The following is a 19,663-nucleotide window of genomic DNA, read 5'->3' as shown; positions in this document are numbered from 1 at the left end:
GCCTTGCTAATATATATGCACTCAACCTCAGCTACCCAAAAGAACTGAAAAGCACTTTCGAAGTTTTTCAAAAGATCTTTCTTGAGCTGGATGACCTCAAATCAAGCCCCAAGGTAATGATGCTTAAAAATAAGCTGTTGTGCTGAAAAGGAAAGAGGCATCTAAGATGTCCTCTTATTAAAAAAGAAATGTTGCCATGTTGTTTGGAATGTGTTGATTACTGTGTGTTGTTTAATATTGTATTGTGTATTTAATGTTGAGAGTTTAGACATTTGGGTTGTCCTCAAAGTAAGAGGAAATGTTGCGTTATTTGCAATGTGTTGTTTAAATGTAAATGTAAATGTAAATGTAAATGTACTTTATTTATACAGCCCTTTACAACAATCCTTTCGGAGTACCAAAGTGCTTTACATAGTGTAATAATAAAAAGACAGAAGCAGAAATAAAAACAATTTAAAAACAATAAAAACAGTGAGAGCAATAAAATACAGCAAAGTCAAATAAAATAAAATAAGATAAAAGTGCCATTGTGCTACTGGGTATTAAAAGCCATCCTGAATAAGTAGGTTTTTAGCCTGGATTTAAAAAGGCCCGGGTCCGAGATGAGACGCATCTCGGTGGGGAGCTTGTTCCAGAGCCTGGGGGCAGCGACGGAAAAGGCTCGGTCACCCCAGTGTTTATATTTTGATCTGGGCACTTCCAGTGCAAGTTGATTTGTCGACCTCAACGCTCTACCTGGATCTCGGATGGTTAAAAGCTCGGATAAATATAATGGGGCAAGGCCATGAAGAGCTTTAAAAACAAACATTATAAGTTTAAAATCAATTCTAAAAAGGACAGGAAGCCAGTGAAGGGAGTTAAGAACAGGGGTAATGTGCACACGTCTGTGAGTGTTGGTTAAAAGACGAGCTGCGGCATTTTGCACGAGTTGGAGGCGACTGAGGGAGGACTGAGAGAGGCCAACATAAAGTGCGTTACAATAATCTAGCCGTGAACTAATTAAAGCATGAATGGCTTTCTCGAGGTCGTGGCGGCTTAAAAACATTTTAACTTTAGCTAAAAGACGCAGCTGGAAAAAACTGGTCCTGACAACATTACTGATTTGTTTGTCAAACTTGAGATGACTGTCAAAAGTTACACCCAGATTTCTGACAGTTGAACTGAGCTTTGGAGACAGGGTGCCAAAGTCGGCTGACGCAGTATCTCCAAACACAATACATTCAGTTTTTTCATCATTTAAGTTAAGAAAATTTTGAGCCAACCACTGCTTAATATCAGCAATACAGTCAAATAAAGAACATTGTGCACTGTTGCTGTTTGACTTCACTGGCAGATAGATTTGCAGGTCGTCTGCATAACAGTGAAAGGAAAGGTTGTGCCTGGCTATAATTGACCCCAGTGGTAACATGTACAAAGAAAAAAGGATAGGGCCAAGAATAGATCCTTGTGGGACTCCACAAAAGAGAGGAGCACTGGAAGAGGACAGGTCACCAACCATAACAGAGAAAGTCCTACTGGACAAATAGGATGTAAACCACTTCAACGCGGTGCCGTGGATGCCAACATAATTTTTTAGACGTGACAGGAGGACTGCATGGTCCACCGTGTCGAAGGCTGCTGTGAGATCAAGCAGCACTAAGACAACGGGGCACTTGGCATCCACAGACAGAGCAATATCGTTGTGCACCTTTAACAGTGCAGACTCAGTACTGTGGCGAGACCTAAACCCAGATTGGAACTTCTCGAGTACGGAGTTGTCATCCAAAAAGGACTGTAATTGTATAAAAACAGCTTTTTCTAAAACCTTAGAAAGAAAGGGCAGATTGGAGACAGGTCTAAAATTTGATAACACAGAGGGGTCAAGATTAGGCTTTTTAAGAAGGGGCCTGACCACAGCATGTTTAAACGCATCTGGAACAGTTCCTAATCTAAGGCAGGAGTTGATAAAAACCAGGAGACTAGGCCCCACAGTATTAAAAACCATTTTCAGCACTTTGGCAGGGACAGTATCCAATGGGCAATTTGTAGATTTCATGGATTTCATTATGTCACCAAGAGAAGAAAGGGAAACCAACTCAAACTGTTCAAACACAGCAGAATGAGCTGGGACAACGAGCAGATCATTGTTAGTATTCATAGTAGCACTCTTACTAATATATTTTCTGACAGAATCCACTTTGTCAACAAAATGATGAAGAAAATTCTCACAAGTGGCTATTGAAACATCAGTCACTGCAGAAGTGCATGGATTAACAACAGCATTAATTGTATCAAATAACACCTTGGGACAGTGACTGCTGGAAGAAATAATATTAGAGAGGTACTGAGATTTTGCTTCACGCACAACTCTCTGATAATCAGCGAGACAGTCCCTTAGTATTTGCAGAGACACATGCAGTTTGTCCCCCTTCCATCTGCGTTCCGCCTGCCTACAACGTTGCCTAGTGGCACGGGTGGTGTCGTTCAACCAGGGATCCGTTCTTGGTTTAGAAGATTTTCGCCTAAAAGGGGCAATAATGTCCAGAATCCCAGCACAGGTGGAATGGAAGGAGGAGAGAAAAAGGTCAGGACAGAGAGGGGAAGCCAAGCCGTTCGTGGCAAAAAACTGAGAGTCCTTGAAGGCAGCAGAAAATTCATCGGCCGTGGAGGGAGTGATGATCCGCCGCTGACGGGATGGATCAAGAGGTTTGCTGACTGGTTGGGGCGCCATCAGTTCAAAAACAACAGGGAGATGATCTGAGATTGCAGTCTCAGAAATCTCTTTGAGGGAAACTGAGAGCCCAAATGAAATAACAAGATCCAATGTGTGCCCAAGATGGTGCGTTGGTTTATCCACGGATTGAATTAAATTAAAAGTTGCCAATAGGGTTTTAAAGTCAGTGGCAAATTTGTCAGATGGGCAACAGACGTGAACATTAAAATCCCCACAGATCAGGAGCTTGTCATATTTTGGGAGAGTATCAGCCAGAAACTCAGAAAACTCTTGAATAAAGCCCTTATTATATTTCGGAGGGCGATAGACAACTGCACACAACACAGGACTTGCAAACTCCACTACAAACGATTGCAGTTCAAACGAGGAGTATGGACCTGTGGGAAGAAGCCGACATTTAAAACTGTCATTGAACACAGCAGCAAGCCCCCCCCCTCGCCCTGACACTCGCGGGGAGCTGAGGAAAGAACAGCTGGGTGGGAGGAGCTCAGAAAATGCGCTGTTTTCACCTGGTTTCAGCCAGGTTTCCGTCAACAGGAGGAAATCCAAGGAATACGAAGTAAAAAAGTCATTTAAGATAAAAGTCTTGTTCGCGACCGATCTGGTGTTGATGAGAGCCATGCGGACCAAACGCCGGTCCGTCTGTTGGGAGGCCCGGTTGACAGGACGGAGATTCTCCAGCGCGCAGCCCCGTCTGCGGATTCTCGCGTGTCGGCGGCAGGGAAGTGGGTGCCCGGCCTCCGGTACGGCTGGCAGCAGCCATCGGTAGGAGTAATCCACGGAGCCTCGGATGCCATAGCCGGCGCCGTCCTTAGAGGGACCAAACAGCGGATGGCGAGCACTATACGTGGAGGACAAGGCCAGGTGAGCTTTCAGCCGGTGTATTACTCCACCTCTCTTTCCCCGTCTTCTGCGACGGCTGTTGCGTGGTAACCGCACAGGTAGACGCCATAGGTAAGAGGGTAAAGACGCCAGGACAGGTGGCAGTGGCTTTGTCTGGTCGTTAAAATCCTGGATCGGTGGTCTATCCACAGAATCGCGGATTTTTAGGAGACTCAGGCGATCATACACCAGTAGCGATGACACTTTGTGGGATAAAAGCGATAGAAACAGGACAATACACATAAAAGGTAGCAGAGGTAGACGGCCAGCCACACACAACAGCGCCATCTTGCCTCATCTTGCATCTTTTGCAAGATGAGGCAGATATAAATACTGTATAGTATCTGTACCTACTATTCAGAGACTGTTTTAGAGTCTAAACTCTAAACTTTACAATAGTTTAGAGTCTCAAATAAGAGAAGAAGTATTGCATTATTTGCAATGTGTTGTTTACAGTATGTGTAGTGTTGAAAGTTTAGACATTTATACTCTCCTCAAATTAAGAGGAAATGTTGCATTTCAGTATTTGCAATGTGTTGTTTAATTACTGTACTTTATGTGTAGTGTTGAGAGTTAAGACCTGTATGCCATCCTCAAATTTCTGCAAGAGGACATGTTACATTATTTAGCATGTAGGTGTACTGTTGAGTTTACACCTAGTTCAAAGTTATGTAGGCTATAACTTAAAATGTCACACTGCCAGAATGTTCACATCTAAGTGAGATGCTGGCTGTTTGAATAAACAGATCATAAAAGTGGAATTTCAATGTGTGATATTTTCTGACTTAGATAAATAAGTTCTTGTACAAAAAAAATTGTGCTGGCTCAACATAAAAAAAATGAGGTAACAATTTCCATGGACATTTCTGAGTAGAATGAAAGGAAAATAAATAAGTTAGATGAACTAAAAGGAGTAATTTTAGCTTTTATTTTAAGCTTGTAGAGGAATAGGCAAATCATGTTCATTGAACTAAAGTAACTGAGTTGGCCTAACTAGAAAAGTCTTGTGGCATGTACTACTGTACTATCTATAAAGTAAAAAAGATATACTTCAAAAAAAAAAAAAACTAGCTAAGTTGAAATAACTGAGCTAATCCATGGAAATTGTTACCTCAATTTTTTTGCGTTGAGCCAGCAGATCATCTGTTAGAGTGCACCTATAGACTATAAGACTATATATAACAAGTCTACACCTATAGACTGTATATAAGACTGTATATAACAAGTCTACACCTATAGACTGTATATAAGACCGTATATAACAAGTCTACACCTATAGACTGTATATAAGACTGTATATAACAAGCCTACACCTATAGACTATATAAGACTATATATAACAAGCCTACACCTATAGACTGTATATAAGACTGTATATAACAAGCCTACACCTATAGACTATATAAGACTATATATAACAAGTCTACACCTATAGACTATATAAGACTATATATAACAAGCCTACACCTATAGACTGTATATAAGACTGTATAATAACAAGTCTACACCTATAGACTATAAGACTGTATATAACAAGCCTACACCTATAGACTATAAGACTGTATATAACAAGCCTACACCTATAGACTGTATATAAGACTGTATATAACAGCAGCTGCAGCTCCACATGTCACATGTCTGCCACCTGCTGGCTTCAGTCCTGTCCTACACCTATAGACTATATAACAAGTCTACACCTATAGACTACAAGACTGTATATAACAAGTCTACACCTATAGACTATAAGACTGTATATAAGACTATATATAACAAGCCTACACCTATAGACTGTATATAAGACTGTATAATAACAAGTCTACACCTATAGACTATAAGACTGTATATAACAAGCCTACACCTATAGACTATAAGACTGTATATAACAAGTCTACACCTATAGACTGTATATAAGACTGTATATAACAGCAGCTGCAGCTCCACATGTCACATGTCTGCCACCTGCTGGCTTCAGTCCTGTCCTACACCTATAGACTATATAACAAGTCTACACCTATAGACTACAAGACTGTATATAACAAGTCTACACCTATAGACTATAAGACTGTATATAACAAGCCTACACCTATAGACTGTATATAAGACTGTGTATAACAAGCCTACACGTATAGACTGTATATAACAAGCCTACACCTATAGACTATAAGACTGTATATAACAAGCCTACACCTATAGACTATAAAGGGGCTTTCACACCAAACGTGGTTTGCGCTGCGCCCACCGCGGTGTAGCGGCGCGAGTTGAGTAAAAATGCTGCCAACCATCAGGCCTGTGATATGTGCAACTCACGAAGCACTTTCAAACCAAATGAAATGGTGCAGAATGCAATAATATCAAGCACTGAGCTAGCAGCACTTTAACATTTGACTAAGTCCTCAACATGGAAGATGTTTGGCCTGTATTCAATCATTTTATTGCCTTTTGTTTGTTTGTTTTTATCTCCTTCATTAACATTTATCTTATTGTTGCCTTTTTTTTCCATTAACACCAACCTGCCATGGGATTGGAGACTGAAATCTGCTACAATCTCATGCAAATTTATATGGACACCTTCCAAAAGTACATCTTTGATGGTTTCTCTACGAAATGTGTAATATTTAGTTTGCCTCAACTGACAGATGCTTCTCAAAGGTGACATGTGGTTTCCTCCATCATTTGAACAACAGAGACCTCGTACTTACTGTAAAGCCATTAGAGATCATCAGCCTATTTCACAGCATCGGGTTTTTCAGATGTATTCCAGTGCTGTTCTCCTCTGGAAGTTGATCAAACGTCTTCTCCATCCAACACTTTCTATCACCAGGCTTCATTTCTCCATCGTTCCTGCAGATATTAGACCCTCGTCCCACTTGTGCATTCTTCCTTACAACGTCCTTTCCCTTTGTAAGCTGATCAATCATGTGATTCATTTTATGAACGATTTGTCTGACTCACTCATTACCAAGAATACCCACATGAAGAGGAACCCAGATGACTTTGACCTCAGTGCCTTGTTTCCTCCTGAGTGGAGGATGAATCACCACAGACTCTAACTGGAATAAAACCGGTGTGCAACTCCACAGTCAGCACATTGAAGGAATCTGTGAGCGTTTGTCCTCTTTCCTCTTTCCTCTCCTCCCCCTTTTTATTGTTATTAAAAGTGAAAATCTGGCTCAGGGAAATCAAGTCTTTCATTTGTTTTTACACACATGGATCCATAAAATCATAGCCACACATTCTTTCCACACATACTTGCATTTGTTCATCGCCCCGGTTAGACTCTACACTTGGTTGTATAACTTACATAGGCTGACAAACCACACAGCTTTTCATCAGTTTACTGGTTTTATTGAATTTTAAAAACATGATGAGAGTGAATTATTTACAAAGGGTGTGCAACAGGGGTATTAAGTTTTCCTTGATGAGAGCCAGTCAGCACGACTACATCCAATGGTAGTTGTAGTGACCAGTGATCCATCACAAGAGAAATGTTAACAGACATCTGGGCGTTCAACACATCTGTGTGTGTGTGTGTGCACTGCAAAAACTCAAAATCTTACCAAGAATATTTGTCTTATTTCTAGTTAAAATGTCGTTTCTAGTCAAAACAAATCTAATTATACTAAAAATAAGACTCATCACATTAAAAAGCAGCTTGTTTTTAGACACTTTTTACTTTTTTCAAGCATATTTTTACTTGAAATAAGTAGAAAAATCTGATAGTGGAGCAAGTTTTTCTTTCTTATTACAAGCACAAAAAACCTGCTTTCACTGGCAGATTTTCTACTTATTTCAACTGAAAATTTGCATGAAAAAAGTGAAAACCGTCTAAAATCTAGTACATTTTTAGGTGATGAGTCTTATTTTAAGTGGAAAGAGATTAGTTTTGACTAAAATTGAGACATTTTGACAAGAGATAAGACAAATATTCTAGGAAAGATTTTGAGTTTTTACAGTATGTGTGTGTGCGTGTGTATTTATCTTAGGGTTCATGCTTGGGTTTTGCCGTCCCTCGGGTCGGGAGGCGTGGTGGGGAGTACCCAGCGATAGCAGTCCGAGAAGCTGAGGCTCTTGTCCACGGCGCAGCTGGTGCAGTAGACGATTCCCAGCGCCAGCATCACCACCAGGAAGACGCACAGCGGCACCAGCAGCGCCACCAGCAGCCAGCTCTTATCCTGTTTCTGTTTCCCATCGTCGTCTGGTCCCGCTGCTGCTGCTGCACCGCCGACTTCCTCAGTGCTCCCCATCTTGGCCCCTTCTCCTTCCCCGGTGCCGGTCCCGGTCCCGGTCCTGGTGCCGGTGCCCGTGCCGCTCGCCGCTCTGTTCACAGTCTCAGTTCCCGTCCCACCGCTGACTTCTCTACTTCCTGCTTTGGCCTCGTTATCGATCTCGTTGCCGGTGTTACTGTACTTCGCCGTCGGACTCGGGGCCGTCTGGTACCGGTGGTTTGGCGACATCCCGTCGTCGTCCCATTGGTTCAGATAATTCTCTCGGCCCTGAGCGGCGTCGGCGTCGGGAGAGAGTTCCTCAGGAGCAGCAGGAGCCTCCGTGAGCCAGTCGTCGTCGTCGTCGTCGAAGTTGGAGTCGTCGGCTTCGAAGCCGGGGTCGGGGGTGGGGAAGGAGGAAGACCAGGGCAGAAGGCCGCGGTCCGGAGCGTCGGGAGCGTCGCTGGGATCGGGAGTCAGAGTGGAGTATTCCTCATCGTCCTCGTCGGGCGACGGCAGACAGCTCAGTCCGTCCGACTGCAGGTCGAAGCCGTTGTCACAGTAACACTGGTATCCGCCCATGTAGTTCAGACACTGCTGTTGGCACGGCGACTCGCCCACACACTCGTCCACATCCACACACTGCCGTCCGTCGCCGCCGCTGCTGTAACCGGGGTTACACACACACCTGAAGGACCCAACGGTGTTTTCACAGCTGCTGCCGCCGTCACAGCCGCCGTCGTCGTGGAGACACTCGTCCACGTCCACGCACTCGCCCTCGTCGCCGTCGTCCGGTCTGAAGCCGGCGTGGCAGCTGCAGTGGAAGGTTCCCGGGGTGTTGACGCAGAGCTGCGGACACGGCTGCTGGCGACACTCGTCCACGTCGGAGCAGCGGCGGCCGTCGGGGCCCATCTGGTAGCCGGGGGGGCACGTGCAGCGCATGCCCCGAGGCGTCTCCACGCAGTCGTACTCGCAGCCCATCTCCACACACACCTGGTAGCAAGGCAAGGCATCTTCATTTATACAGCAGCGCATTTCATACCAAGGCAACTCAATGTGCTTTACATAAAGACAAAACATTAAAAAAAGAAGCATAAGACAGAATAAAAACAAACAAAACACTAAAAACAGAGTTAAAAGCAAGAGCAAATAAAAGTAAAAGAAAAGAAAATAGATAAGTTTTAAGCTGTAAGCACGTGAAAAGAGAAATGTTTTTAACCTGGATTTAAAAGTGCTCACAGTTGGGGCTAGTAGTAGTAAACCTTTATTTAACCAGGCAAGAATGGCTAAGAATACATTCTTATTAAGGCAATGGCCTGGTAGGAGGTGAAAGACCTCCTAAGGGGAAGGGAGAGGGGGAGTATAACATTAAAATATAGACAATAAAAGCACATACGACAACAGTGACACAAAAGAAGAAAGAAGAAAGACAATAAAGGCCTTTGCACACTGAGTCCGTTTTTTTCGTCCGAAATTGCCGCACGTTAAAAAATAAATTGGACCTCATGTTGTGTCAATCATGTTTACACACCGAGTCCCAAACTTTTGTCCGTCATTAAAGTTTTCGGACCAGGTTCGATTTAATGCGTTTTTCACATCCGTGAAAAGTCTTTTAACCAATCACATCAGAGGGGGGGGGGGGATCACCGCTGAGTGGGTCTGTGTGTGTGTGTGTGTCTGTGTGTCTGTGTGTGTGTGAGTGCGCCAGCCGCTGTTCACCGCTGAGTGGGTCTGTGTGTGTGTGTGTGTCTGTGTGTGTGCGCCAGCCGCTGTTCAGGATCATGGAAATTGTCCGTCTTCTGTCTAATGTTTGAGCTAATAATCAATATCTATCAAACTGGACCACTGACATCCTATAATAACCAGTTGAAGTGATGATGATAGTTCTGCTGCTCATTAACAAGCAGCAGATCCTCCACTGGCTCCTCTCAGACACTTCTTCTCTTTCATTTCTCTACAAGTGAGAGAACCACAAAGTGCATCAGTGCGTGATGATTTTGTCTCCCTCTCCGAAGTTTGGAACAGAATATAAAACGCATGCGAATAAAACGCAACGGACTCGGTGTGCAAGAAGCCTAGTGTGCGTAACGTTTTTTGTCGGATGACGGATACGAAAAACGCATGCGAAAAAAACGGACTCAGTGTGCAAAGACCTTAAGCCGACATCACACAATGACATACCACAGAATGACAGTTAGTTTGACTTGACTAGTTGTGACATACAACAAGTTATGTAAGGACAGAGACACTAAATGTAAAAACAGTGATACTAGACAACCATAGATGAGACAGTAACAGTAGCAGACGGTGTTAGTGAGGGTAGTAAGGTGACAGGATCACAGAGACCTGGTTGATGATGTGCGGCTGCTCGGTGGGGTCCGTCTGGTTCAGAGGGTCTAGAGGGTCGGGTCTGCAGCTGTAGCCGTCCTCGTCTACCACGAAGCCCTCGGAGCAGTAGCAGTAGTAGTCCGAGTCCGTCGTCTGGCAGAACTGCTCACAGCCGTGGTCCCCGTCGCTGCACCAGTCCTGGCTGGATGCAGCGGCTGCACCGGATGATAAGATACGATACGATAAGATAGATTTATTGTCATTGTGTGGTTGATACAACGACATTTCATTGCACTCATATGCTGGGCTCAGCAGCAACAAAATAAAACAATTAAATACCCTAGTAAAATTAAAAAGTCTACTCATCCATTCAGTCACATTCACGTCATCGTACATCACACCTTTTACTCAGTACCTTGTATGCATTAAAAAGCAGACAGTGAGATATGCTGTGTGTGGGACAAAGTGCAGTGCATTGTGGGAGTTATTGCTGTTATGTTGGCAGATGTTGGTGGGTTTGTTTCAGGTCAGAGTTGAGTGTGGTGATAGGGTTAGGGTTAGAAACTGTTGTGATGGACCTGATGAGCAGAGCGGAGCGTCCCTGGACCAGCCCACGGTCCCATCGTCTCTCTCCATGCACAGCACCGTCTGCTCGGCCGGAGCGTCGCCGTCCGAGCCGTCTGCAGGCAGAGGTGGGTAGAGGAGCCAAAAATAGTAGTATAGTTACTTTAGAATAATTTAACTCAAGTAAAAGTAAAAGTAGCCATTCAAACATTTACTTGAGTAAGAGTAGAAAGTACTTGGTGAAAAAGCTACTCAAGTACTGAGTAACTGCTGAGTAATCTCTGATTTGTTCGTTTAATGATCAGCGCGTAAATGTAACGTTAGGCCTAATCAAATACACAGAAATATAATAGCAATGAAAAAATCCAGATACTGCCAAAGAACAACATTTAACAACTAAGACAAAAGCCTAAATGACATTTTTTACAAAGTAGCCTGACATAAATTAAGACAAATTCAGCCACAATAACTTACATAGGCCTATCTCTGATATGAACTGTCTGAGACTAATGCCAGAACCAGGTATTTAAACCCAGAGTGAGTGGTCCTATGATTGGTTTCTAGTGAAACCAAAGTCACATGACCACACCCCCGAAACTGGAGGGGTGGTCATGTGACTCCAGGTGTGTATGGGGTTTAAACTTCCTGGGGAGGAAGAAGAATAAGACGACCTGGATGACTGAACCTTCACCAAAGACGCTTTATATTGAATATCTTTGCCTTCACGGACATTATCCACTATTATCCCCGACATACCAGGGCTGACGTCATCCTAATCATTTACTAGCCGCAGTTTCTCAAATTTGAGGCGGAGTGGCCGTCCTGTTTACCGCGGAGATTTTGTGTGCGGTCATGTGACTGCCTGGCTCTGTCTGATTGGTTACGCGGAGGCAAACGTCGCGAGTGGCTACATCTGATTGGTGAAACGCTGTCATGTGACAGAGGCTCGGACGTATCTCCAAACAAAACAAACAATTAGTTACTCAAGTAAATGTAACGGAGTAAAAGTAACAACAAGTAACAAGTAGGCTGCATTGAAACTACTCTTAGAAGTACAATTTATGGGGCGGTGCGTGGCGCAGTGGGTAGAGCGGCCGCCCCATGTAGAGGCTACAGTCCTCGCCGCAGGCGTCCCCGGTTCGAATCCCGCGTCGGGCAGACCTTTCCTGCGTGTCATTCCCCCTCTCTCTGCCTCCCCATTTCCTGTCTATTTCTACTGTCATCACTATCAAATAAAGGCAAAAAGCCGAAAAATATACTTTAAAAAAGAAGTACAATTTATCCAAAAAGTTACTAGTAAATGTAGCGCGTTACTACCCACCTGTGTCTGTAGGACACGTTACCGCGGCGACGGAGCCGTAGGGAACGTGGCTGAGCAGGGAAGTGACCAGGTGGAACGGCGTGGTGTACACGGCCGGGCCGCGGCCCTCGTCCGCCAGCGGCTCACACATCCCTTTGTAGTTGAACTGGCAGACGAATCCGTCCAACGGCAACGCACAGGAGCCGTCGATCCAGCGGAAGTTGTCGCTGCTCTCGCGGCCGCTGTCGGACGTGTGGACGGTCGTGGCGACGCAGCGCGGAGCGGCGCACGTCCCCGGCGCGTCGTCACGCAGCCAGTTGGTGAACTGGCCGTCCTGGTCTCCTGTTTGTTTGGAAAACGAGGACAAAGACCAGGTCAGTGGAAGCTCAGAGTTCCCTTCGTCATTGTCTTTCTACAAGATTCTCCAAAGTTCTGTGTTTACGTTTGAACAAATATTTAATTGTTAAAGGGATAGTTCAACATTTTGGCAAATTGGCCCATTGCCATAATCGGTGTAAGCTATTTTTACTCAGAGCTACGCTACGGAGGCTCATTATGGGATTTCTTGGTTTCCCTCATCAAACTCACCAAATACAAAATCCCAAAACTCCACAACGCTCTGGTGGACAAGTTGTGAGCTGCACATTCACCACACTATGAGATAATAACACAACGTTACCACACAGAGTTGTTTTAGAGGGAAATACAGAGACTGTTGATGAAAAACTGTCCCTGAAGGCAACGTGCATCAGCGGTTTTGCATGAATTTCCCTCTAAAACAACTCTGTGTGGTAATGTTGTGTTATTATCTCATAGCGTGGTGAATGTGCAGCTCACAACTTGTCCACCAGAGCGTTGTGGAGTTGTTGGATTGTGAATTTGATGAGTTTGATGATGAGGGAAACCAAGAAATCCCATAATGAGCCTCCGTAGTGTAGCTCTGAGCAGCTCACGGCTCTGCTCCGCCGTTCTAAAAATAGCTTGCACCGACAATTAAAGGTAACAAACCTACTGCTGTGACTATAGGGATTATGGTGATGGGCCAATTTGCCAAATTGTTGAACTATCCCTTTAATCTGGGTTTAATTAATTGGTTGTGGTTGTGAAGTAATAGTAACAGTGAAATAATAGTCTGATGTATTGGATTAATTTGCATATATGCATCTTAAACTAATATTGATTCATCGTCCCTGTATTCCCGTCATCGGTGAGTGCCTCCACACTCTTACAGTTGTTAGTTTGCAACTTGTGTTGAACTCTTTTGCAGACCAGACAAAACGCATTTTGCACCCTTGGAAACAGTCCACTGTTGCAGTTGCTGTTGTTCACACTCTTGACCCAAAAAACTCGCTGTGATTGACTCCAATCTGAGGTCATAATGGAGTTTTTTCTTGAAGTAATCTGAATGTGATTTGCATTGCATTCAAACAATGGGCTAAAGTAGAAACATCAGCAATGTATACCAAAATCTAATTATATATTTTGTGTTGAATAATCCTTTAAATGACGACATGGGATAAAAACAAGTTGGCCACATAAATCTTGTAAACTGAAAGTCTTTTCTAAGTGTAGACTGAGGCAGACACACTGAGTGATAAAAAAAAACCCATCTGGTTTTTAACGGGAGGTTTGTGTAATGACTAAATCAGGTCGAGGGGTAGCGGCGAGGTCACGAGGGGGGGTTGGGGGGGGGTGAACTGCTCCCGTCGCGCCAGCTCTGTCTCTCTGTCTCCGTCTCTGAGACAAAAGCAGTTAATGTAAAAACCATCCGGTGCAGCGCTGCAGTCTGCTACTAACCACTTCTACCTCTGTAACGCTGCTCCGTCCGGTGCAGCGCTGCAGTCTGCTACTAACCACTTCTACCTCTGTAACGCTGCTCCGTCCGGTGCAGCGCTGCAGTCTGCTACTAACCAGACTACCTCTGTAACGCTGCTCCGTCCGGTGCAGCGCTGCAGTCTGCTACTAACCAGACTACCTCTGTAATGCTGCTCCGTCCGGTGCAGCGCTGCAGTCTGCTACTAACCAGACTACCTCTGTAACGCTGCTCCGTCCGGTGCAGCGCTGCAGTCTGCTACTAACCACTTCTACCTCTGTAACGCTGCTCCGTCCGGTGCAGCGCTGCAGTCTGCTACTAACCACTTCTACCTCTGTAACGCTGCTCCGTCCGGTGCAGCGCTGCAGTCTGCTACTAACCACTTCTACCTCTGTAACGCTGCTCCGTCCGGTGCAGCGCTGCAGTCTGCTACTAACCAGACTACCTCTGTAACGCTGCTCCGTCCGGTGCAGCGCTGCAGTCTGCTACTAACCAGACTACCTCTGTAACGCTGCTCCGTCCGGTGCAGCGCTGCAGTCTGCTACTAACCAGACTACCTCTGTAACGCTGCTCCGTCCGGTGCAGCGCTGCAGTCTGCTACTAACCAGACTACCTCTGTAACGCTGCTCCGTCCGGTGCAGCGCTGCAGTCTGCTACTAACCAGACTACCTCTGTAACGCTGCTCCGTGCGGTGCAGCGCTGCAGTCTGCTACTAACCAGACTACCTCTGTAACGCTGCTCCGTCCGGTGCAGCGCTGCAGTCTGCTACTAACCAGACTACCTCTGTAACGCTGCTCCGTCCGGTGCAGAGCTTCAGTCTGCTACTAACCACTTCTACCTCTGTAACGCTGCTCCGTCCGGTGCAGCGCTGCAGTCTGCTACTAACCAGACTACCTCTGTAACGCTGCTCCGTCCGGTGCAGCGCTGCAGTCTGCTGCTCCGTCCGGTGCAGCGCTGCAGTCTGCTACTAACCACTTCTACCTCTGTAACGCTGCTCCATGCGGTGCAGCGCTGCAGTCTGCTACTAACCAGACTACCTCTGTAACGCTGCTCCGTCCGGTGCAGCGCTGCAGTCTGCTACTAACCACTTCTACCTCTGTAACGCTGCTCCGTCCGGTGCAGCGCTGCAGTCTGCTACTAACCAGACTACCTCTGTAACGCTGCTCCGTCCGGTGCAGCGCTGCAGTCTGCTGCTCCGTCCGGTGCAGCGCTGCAGTCTGCTACTAACCACTTCTACCTCTGTAACGCTGCTCCATGCGGTGCAGCGCTGCAGTCTGCTACTAACCAGACTACCTCTGTAACGCTGCTCCGTCCGGTGCAGCGCTGCAGTCTGCTACTAACCACTTCTACCTCTGTAACGCTGCTCCGTCCGGTGCAGCGCTGCAGTCTGCTACTAACCACTTCTACCTCTGTAATGCTGCTCCGTCCGGTGCAGCGCTGCAGTCTGCTACTAACCAGACTACCTCTGTAACGCTGCTCCGTCCGGTGCAGCGCTGCAGTCTGCTACTAACCACTTCTACCTCTGTAATGCTGCTCCGTCCGGTGCAGCGCTGCAGTCTGCTACTAACCAGACTACCTCTGTAACGCTGCTCCGTCCGGTGCAGCGCTGCAGTCTGCTACTAACCACTTCTACCTCTGTAATGCTGCTCCGTCCGGTGCAGCGCTGCAGTCTGCTACTAACCAGACTACCTCTGTAATGCTGCTCCATCCGGTGCAGCGCTGCAGTCTGCTACTAACCAGACTACCTCTGTAACGCTGCTCCATCCGGTGCAGCGCTGCAGTCTGCTACTAACCAGACTACCTCTGTAATGCTGCTCCATCCGGTGCAGCGCTGCAGTCTGCTACTAACCACTTCTACCTCTGTAACGCTGCTCCGTCCGGTGCAGCGCTGCAGTCTGCTACTAACCAGACTACCTCTGTAATGCTGCTCCAGAGAGTTACCCTTCACACTCACAAACCTACTTCCTTCACAGACCATAATTTAGTGTTAACTTTAGTACCCACTTGGTAACACTTTACAATAAGGGTCCCTTAATTAACGTTAGTTAGTACATTATTAAGCATTAATTAACTGTGTACAGATATATTAACAATCATTATTATGTATTCCTTAGGATTATGAAACACATTAATGAATGTACCCTATTAGTAAGCAGTTAATTAATGTTTACTACTCAAAGTTAGTCAATAAATTAGTAATAATCAAAGTTGAATAGTGTAATTAGTTATCATTATGTATGCATTACTCAGCATTAATTAACACATTAGTTTATATATTAATGCTTAATAATGTACTAACTAACGTTAATTAAGGGACCCTTATTGTAAAGTGTTACCACACATTTTAAATAAGATCATTGACTGAATATGGGTTAGGGGTTATATGTAAGGGTTAGGTTGATATTGTGACACAAGTCTAATCTGCCTATGATATGTTATGTGTTACATGTTATATGTTATATGTTACATGTTATATGTTATATGTTATATGTTACATGTTATTTGGTGTTGTCTATTTGTGTATGTGTTTGAATGTGTGGATCTTCCTGGCTGCAAATCAATTTTCCCTTCTTGGGACAAATAAAGAGACTTTGACTTTGACCTCTGTAATGCTGCTCCGTAGAGTTACCCTTCACACTCACAAACCTACATGCTTCACAGACCATAATTTAGTATTGATTTTAGTTAACATTTTATATAAGATCATTGACTGTATGTAATGTATGTAATCTGTAATAAAGAGGTTGATATTGTGACACAAGTCAACGTTAGAAGGAGAGACTTTGCCTGTGACCCAGACGAATCCTCTGAGCGGCCGTGTGGACGAGCACTGTCGTGGCGGTCTGTGCAGCCCGATCCAGAGGCGAACCCTCAGCCGGCCGCTCCCCCCCGTCGGCCCAACGACGGCCGAGAGCAGCAGCCGGTGCACCAGGGCCGCGGCCTCGGGGGTGTGCATGGTGGCCAGGGTGCCCCCTCGCTCCCTGCAGCTCCGCCCGGCCTCCCTGAAGCTCCTCTTCTGCAGCGAGACGGAGTAGCATCCGTGCTGCGCGTGGCAGACGCCGTCTTTCTCCTGCAGCTGCGGCTGCACGCGGCCGGACGTCTGCTCCGTCTCGCTCTCCTTCAGCTTCTGGCCGCGGCTCCCAGACACCAGACAGACGAGCAGCAGCCACACCACCACACACGGGACTCTCATTCTGCTGCAGCTACTGTTCCACCCAGACATCAGCTCTCAACTAGGCCAACATTCAAATAACTACCCTAACCTGTCTAGCTAAATAAATAACCTTCTTTTACCTCCTGTCCACACAAAATTAACTTTATTCTACCCAAGTTGAATAACAAACGCTTGACTTTTCTATTCTTTTCTTTTTTTTTATCTTTACATAAAAAAATCTGTTTTGTTTGACTTTTTATTCAAAGTAATGTGGAACAGATGACATCTGATTACCTTAATGCAGCACAGCCTTCAGACAAAAAGCCCTAGCCCCATTCATTAGCAAACAATCAGCCACTGCTGCTGCCACACTGAAACAGATTTTATAACAGAAGACTCTGCCGTCCTATGGAATCTCTAAGAAAGTTCAGCTGAGCCCAATCACAGATCCAGAACAAAGTCCAACGAAGTCCCAGTGGAGTCCAGAGCTCAGAATAAAACAAATGGAGCAGTCTGCCTTCCAGTTACGTCCAGAAGAGACAAAAAGAGTCAAAAAGAGAGACAAAAAGAGTCAAAAAGAGACAAAAAGACTCAAAAAGAGACAAAAATAGAGTCAAATAGAGTCAAATAGAGTCAAAAATAAAGTCAAATAGAGTCAAAAGAGCCAAATAGAGTCAGAAATAGAGTCAAATAGAGTCAGAAATAGAGTCAAATAGAGTCAGAAAAAGACAAAAAGAGACAAAAAGAGTCCAATAGAGTCCAGCATGAATCTGATGAATTCAGTGACAAAAACCCCAAAACCTTCTCCTGTGTGTGATGCTGCCGGTCGTTGTTGAGTCTCTGAGTCTCAGAGAGAGAGAAGGAGGAGGAGGAGGGGGGGGCTCGGGGGGGGGGGGGAGAAGAGGGGGGAGAGGAAAGAAGAGGGGGGAGAGAAGGAGGGGAGGGAGGGGGGGCTACGTAGAGGAAAAAGAATTGTGTGTTTTTGGAAGAGGGGGCTGGTAAAGTGTAAAGGGACGGCTGGAGGGGAGGTGTGTGTGTGTGTGTGTGTGTGTGTGTGTGTGTGTGTGAGTGTGTGTGTGTGTGTGTGTGTGTGTGTGTGTGTGTGTGTGTGTGTGTGTGTGTGTGTGTGTGTTGGGGGGGCAGAATTGAAAACCCTCAGAGAGTTATGAAAACCATACGGCACCGTTCTGTCCCCCCATCTCGCCTATGGCTGCACACACACACACACACACACACACACACACACACACACACACACACACACACACACACACACACACACTCTGCAGCATCCACAGGAGTGGAAAGTGTTTGTCAGCTCTCGTCTCTCCTCCTCCTCCTCCTCCTCCTCTTCTTCTGTTTCTCTGCTCTGGTTGTTTTTGTGTCTATGTTTATAACCCTGTCCTCCTCCTCCTCCTCCTCCTCCTCCTCCTCTTCATCCTCCTCCTCTTCCTCCTCTTCCTCTTCCTCCTCTTCCTCCTCTTCATCCTCCTCCTCTTCCTCCTCCTCCTCCTCCTCTTCCTCCTCTTCCTCCTCTTCATCCTCTTCCTCCTCTTCCACCTCTTCATCCTCTTCCTCCTCTTCCTCCTCTTCCTCCTCTTCCTCCTCTTCCTCCCGTCTTCATCCCGTCTTCACTCTGTTCCTCTTCTTCTGTCCATCCTTCTCCTCCGTCTGCAGCAGCTGAAGTTTTTCCAGCTCATGGAACAGGAATATGGACGTGTTCCTTCTTTACAATAACTTTGTCTAGTTGTTCTTCAGTGTGTGTGTGTGTGTGTGTGTGTGTGTGTGTGTGTTACCACTCGGGGACATGAGGAGAGGAAACAGGAAATGCCAGATGTGCATCAGCCTGACCTCTGGGCAGCCGGGGTGCTGCCATGGTTACAGACCGGGGGTGCTGCCATGGTTACAGACCGGGGGTGCTGCCATGGCTACAGACCGGGGGTGCTGCCATGGTTACAGACCGGGGGTGCTGCCATGGCTACAGACCGGGGGTGCTGCCATGGCTACAGACCGGGGTGCTGCCATGGTTACAGACCGGGGGTGCTGCCATGGTTACAGACCGGGGGTGCCGACGCCGTTGATGCAGACCCCTTCTTGGACCCTACGTCGTAGCCTGACGTGCATCCTGACAACACGTCGCTTCGACGCGTCGCGAACCACAAGGACTGTGATTGGTCGGCTCAGAACGTCCGTGTGGTAATTCACCGTTCAGCCTCGACTGGTCGGACAGACGACAGACCATAACCTCCGCAAACGTCTTCTCCGTCACCTGCGCTTCAATTTTTTTGCAATAAAAGCGTTTTCAGTTGCCACTGTTTTCTGTGACCGGCAGCAACGCGTTCCCTCGACACAGAACTTTGAATGCTCAACGACGGCGTCGGGTCTACGCCGTCGGTCCGCCGTCGCCGTGACGCAGAAGCATAAACCAGGCTTAACCCTGTTCAACAGTGAATATCCCACTTGCCCGATAACGACCAATCAACTTTGTTTTCCTTACTTGGGAAAACTCGTGTGGCAACTTGTGGAAAATCGTAGAAGGAGGCGACAAACAGGACAAACACAAGCTTGAGGGTTCTGGAGATATCTGTACTGTGCTCAACATACATCAGCACACATGTTATGAGTTTTTAACTCATAACATTAAAGTAAGGTTAATAATATTACTTAGATTACAAAATCTTTAGCACTCTATTAGTTGATGCAAAGA

At 46.0% G+C, this 19,663-nt stretch overlaps 1 protein-coding gene across 1 annotated transcript; it reads right to left on the bottom strand.

The window, feature by feature from the left end:
• Positions 1 to 6,918: 6,918 nt before the first annotated feature.
• On the bottom strand, positions 6,919 to 17,025 carry LOC146960674 (uncharacterized). The gene is made up of 5 exons (XM_085772161.1): positions 16,590 to 17,025; positions 12,011 to 12,331; positions 10,704 to 10,805; positions 10,144 to 10,340; positions 6,919 to 8,790 (listed from the first exon to the last, which is right to left on the bottom strand). Exons 1-5 carry the CDS (start codon positions 17,023 to 17,025, stop codon positions 7,582 to 7,584), a joined length of 2,265 nt encoding a protein of 754 aa, XP_085628287.1. The 3' UTR covers positions 6,919 to 7,581.
• Positions 17,026 to 19,663: the final 2,638 nt, after the last annotated feature.

The sequence above is a fragment of the Trachurus japonicus genome, unplaced genomic scaffold (assembly GCF_045865225.1).
Source record: "Trachurus japonicus isolate A0001 unplaced genomic scaffold, Traja_1.0 AP030139.1".
NCBI classification, from domain to species: domain Eukaryota; kingdom Metazoa; phylum Chordata; class Actinopteri; order Carangiformes; family Carangidae; genus Trachurus; species Trachurus japonicus.
Note: the sequence above shows the minus strand (reverse complement) of the source record. Positions and strands in the feature narration are given on the sequence as shown.

Bases quoted from the DNA above. Each gene is read 5' to 3' on its own strand.
- LOC146960674 (XM_085772161.1), bottom strand. From the start codon at position 17,025: ATGTCTGGGTGGAACAGTAGCTGCAGCAGAATGAGAGTCCCGTGTGTG. The intron at 10,806-12,010 runs GTGGGTAGTAAC...CTCTGCCTGCAG, and splicing joins AACGTGTCCTACAGACACAG to ACGGCTCGGACGGCGACGCT. The intron at 8,791-10,143 runs GTCTCTGTGATC...CCTTGCTACCAG, and splicing joins AGCCGCACATCATCAACCAG to GTGTGTGTGGAGATGGGCTG.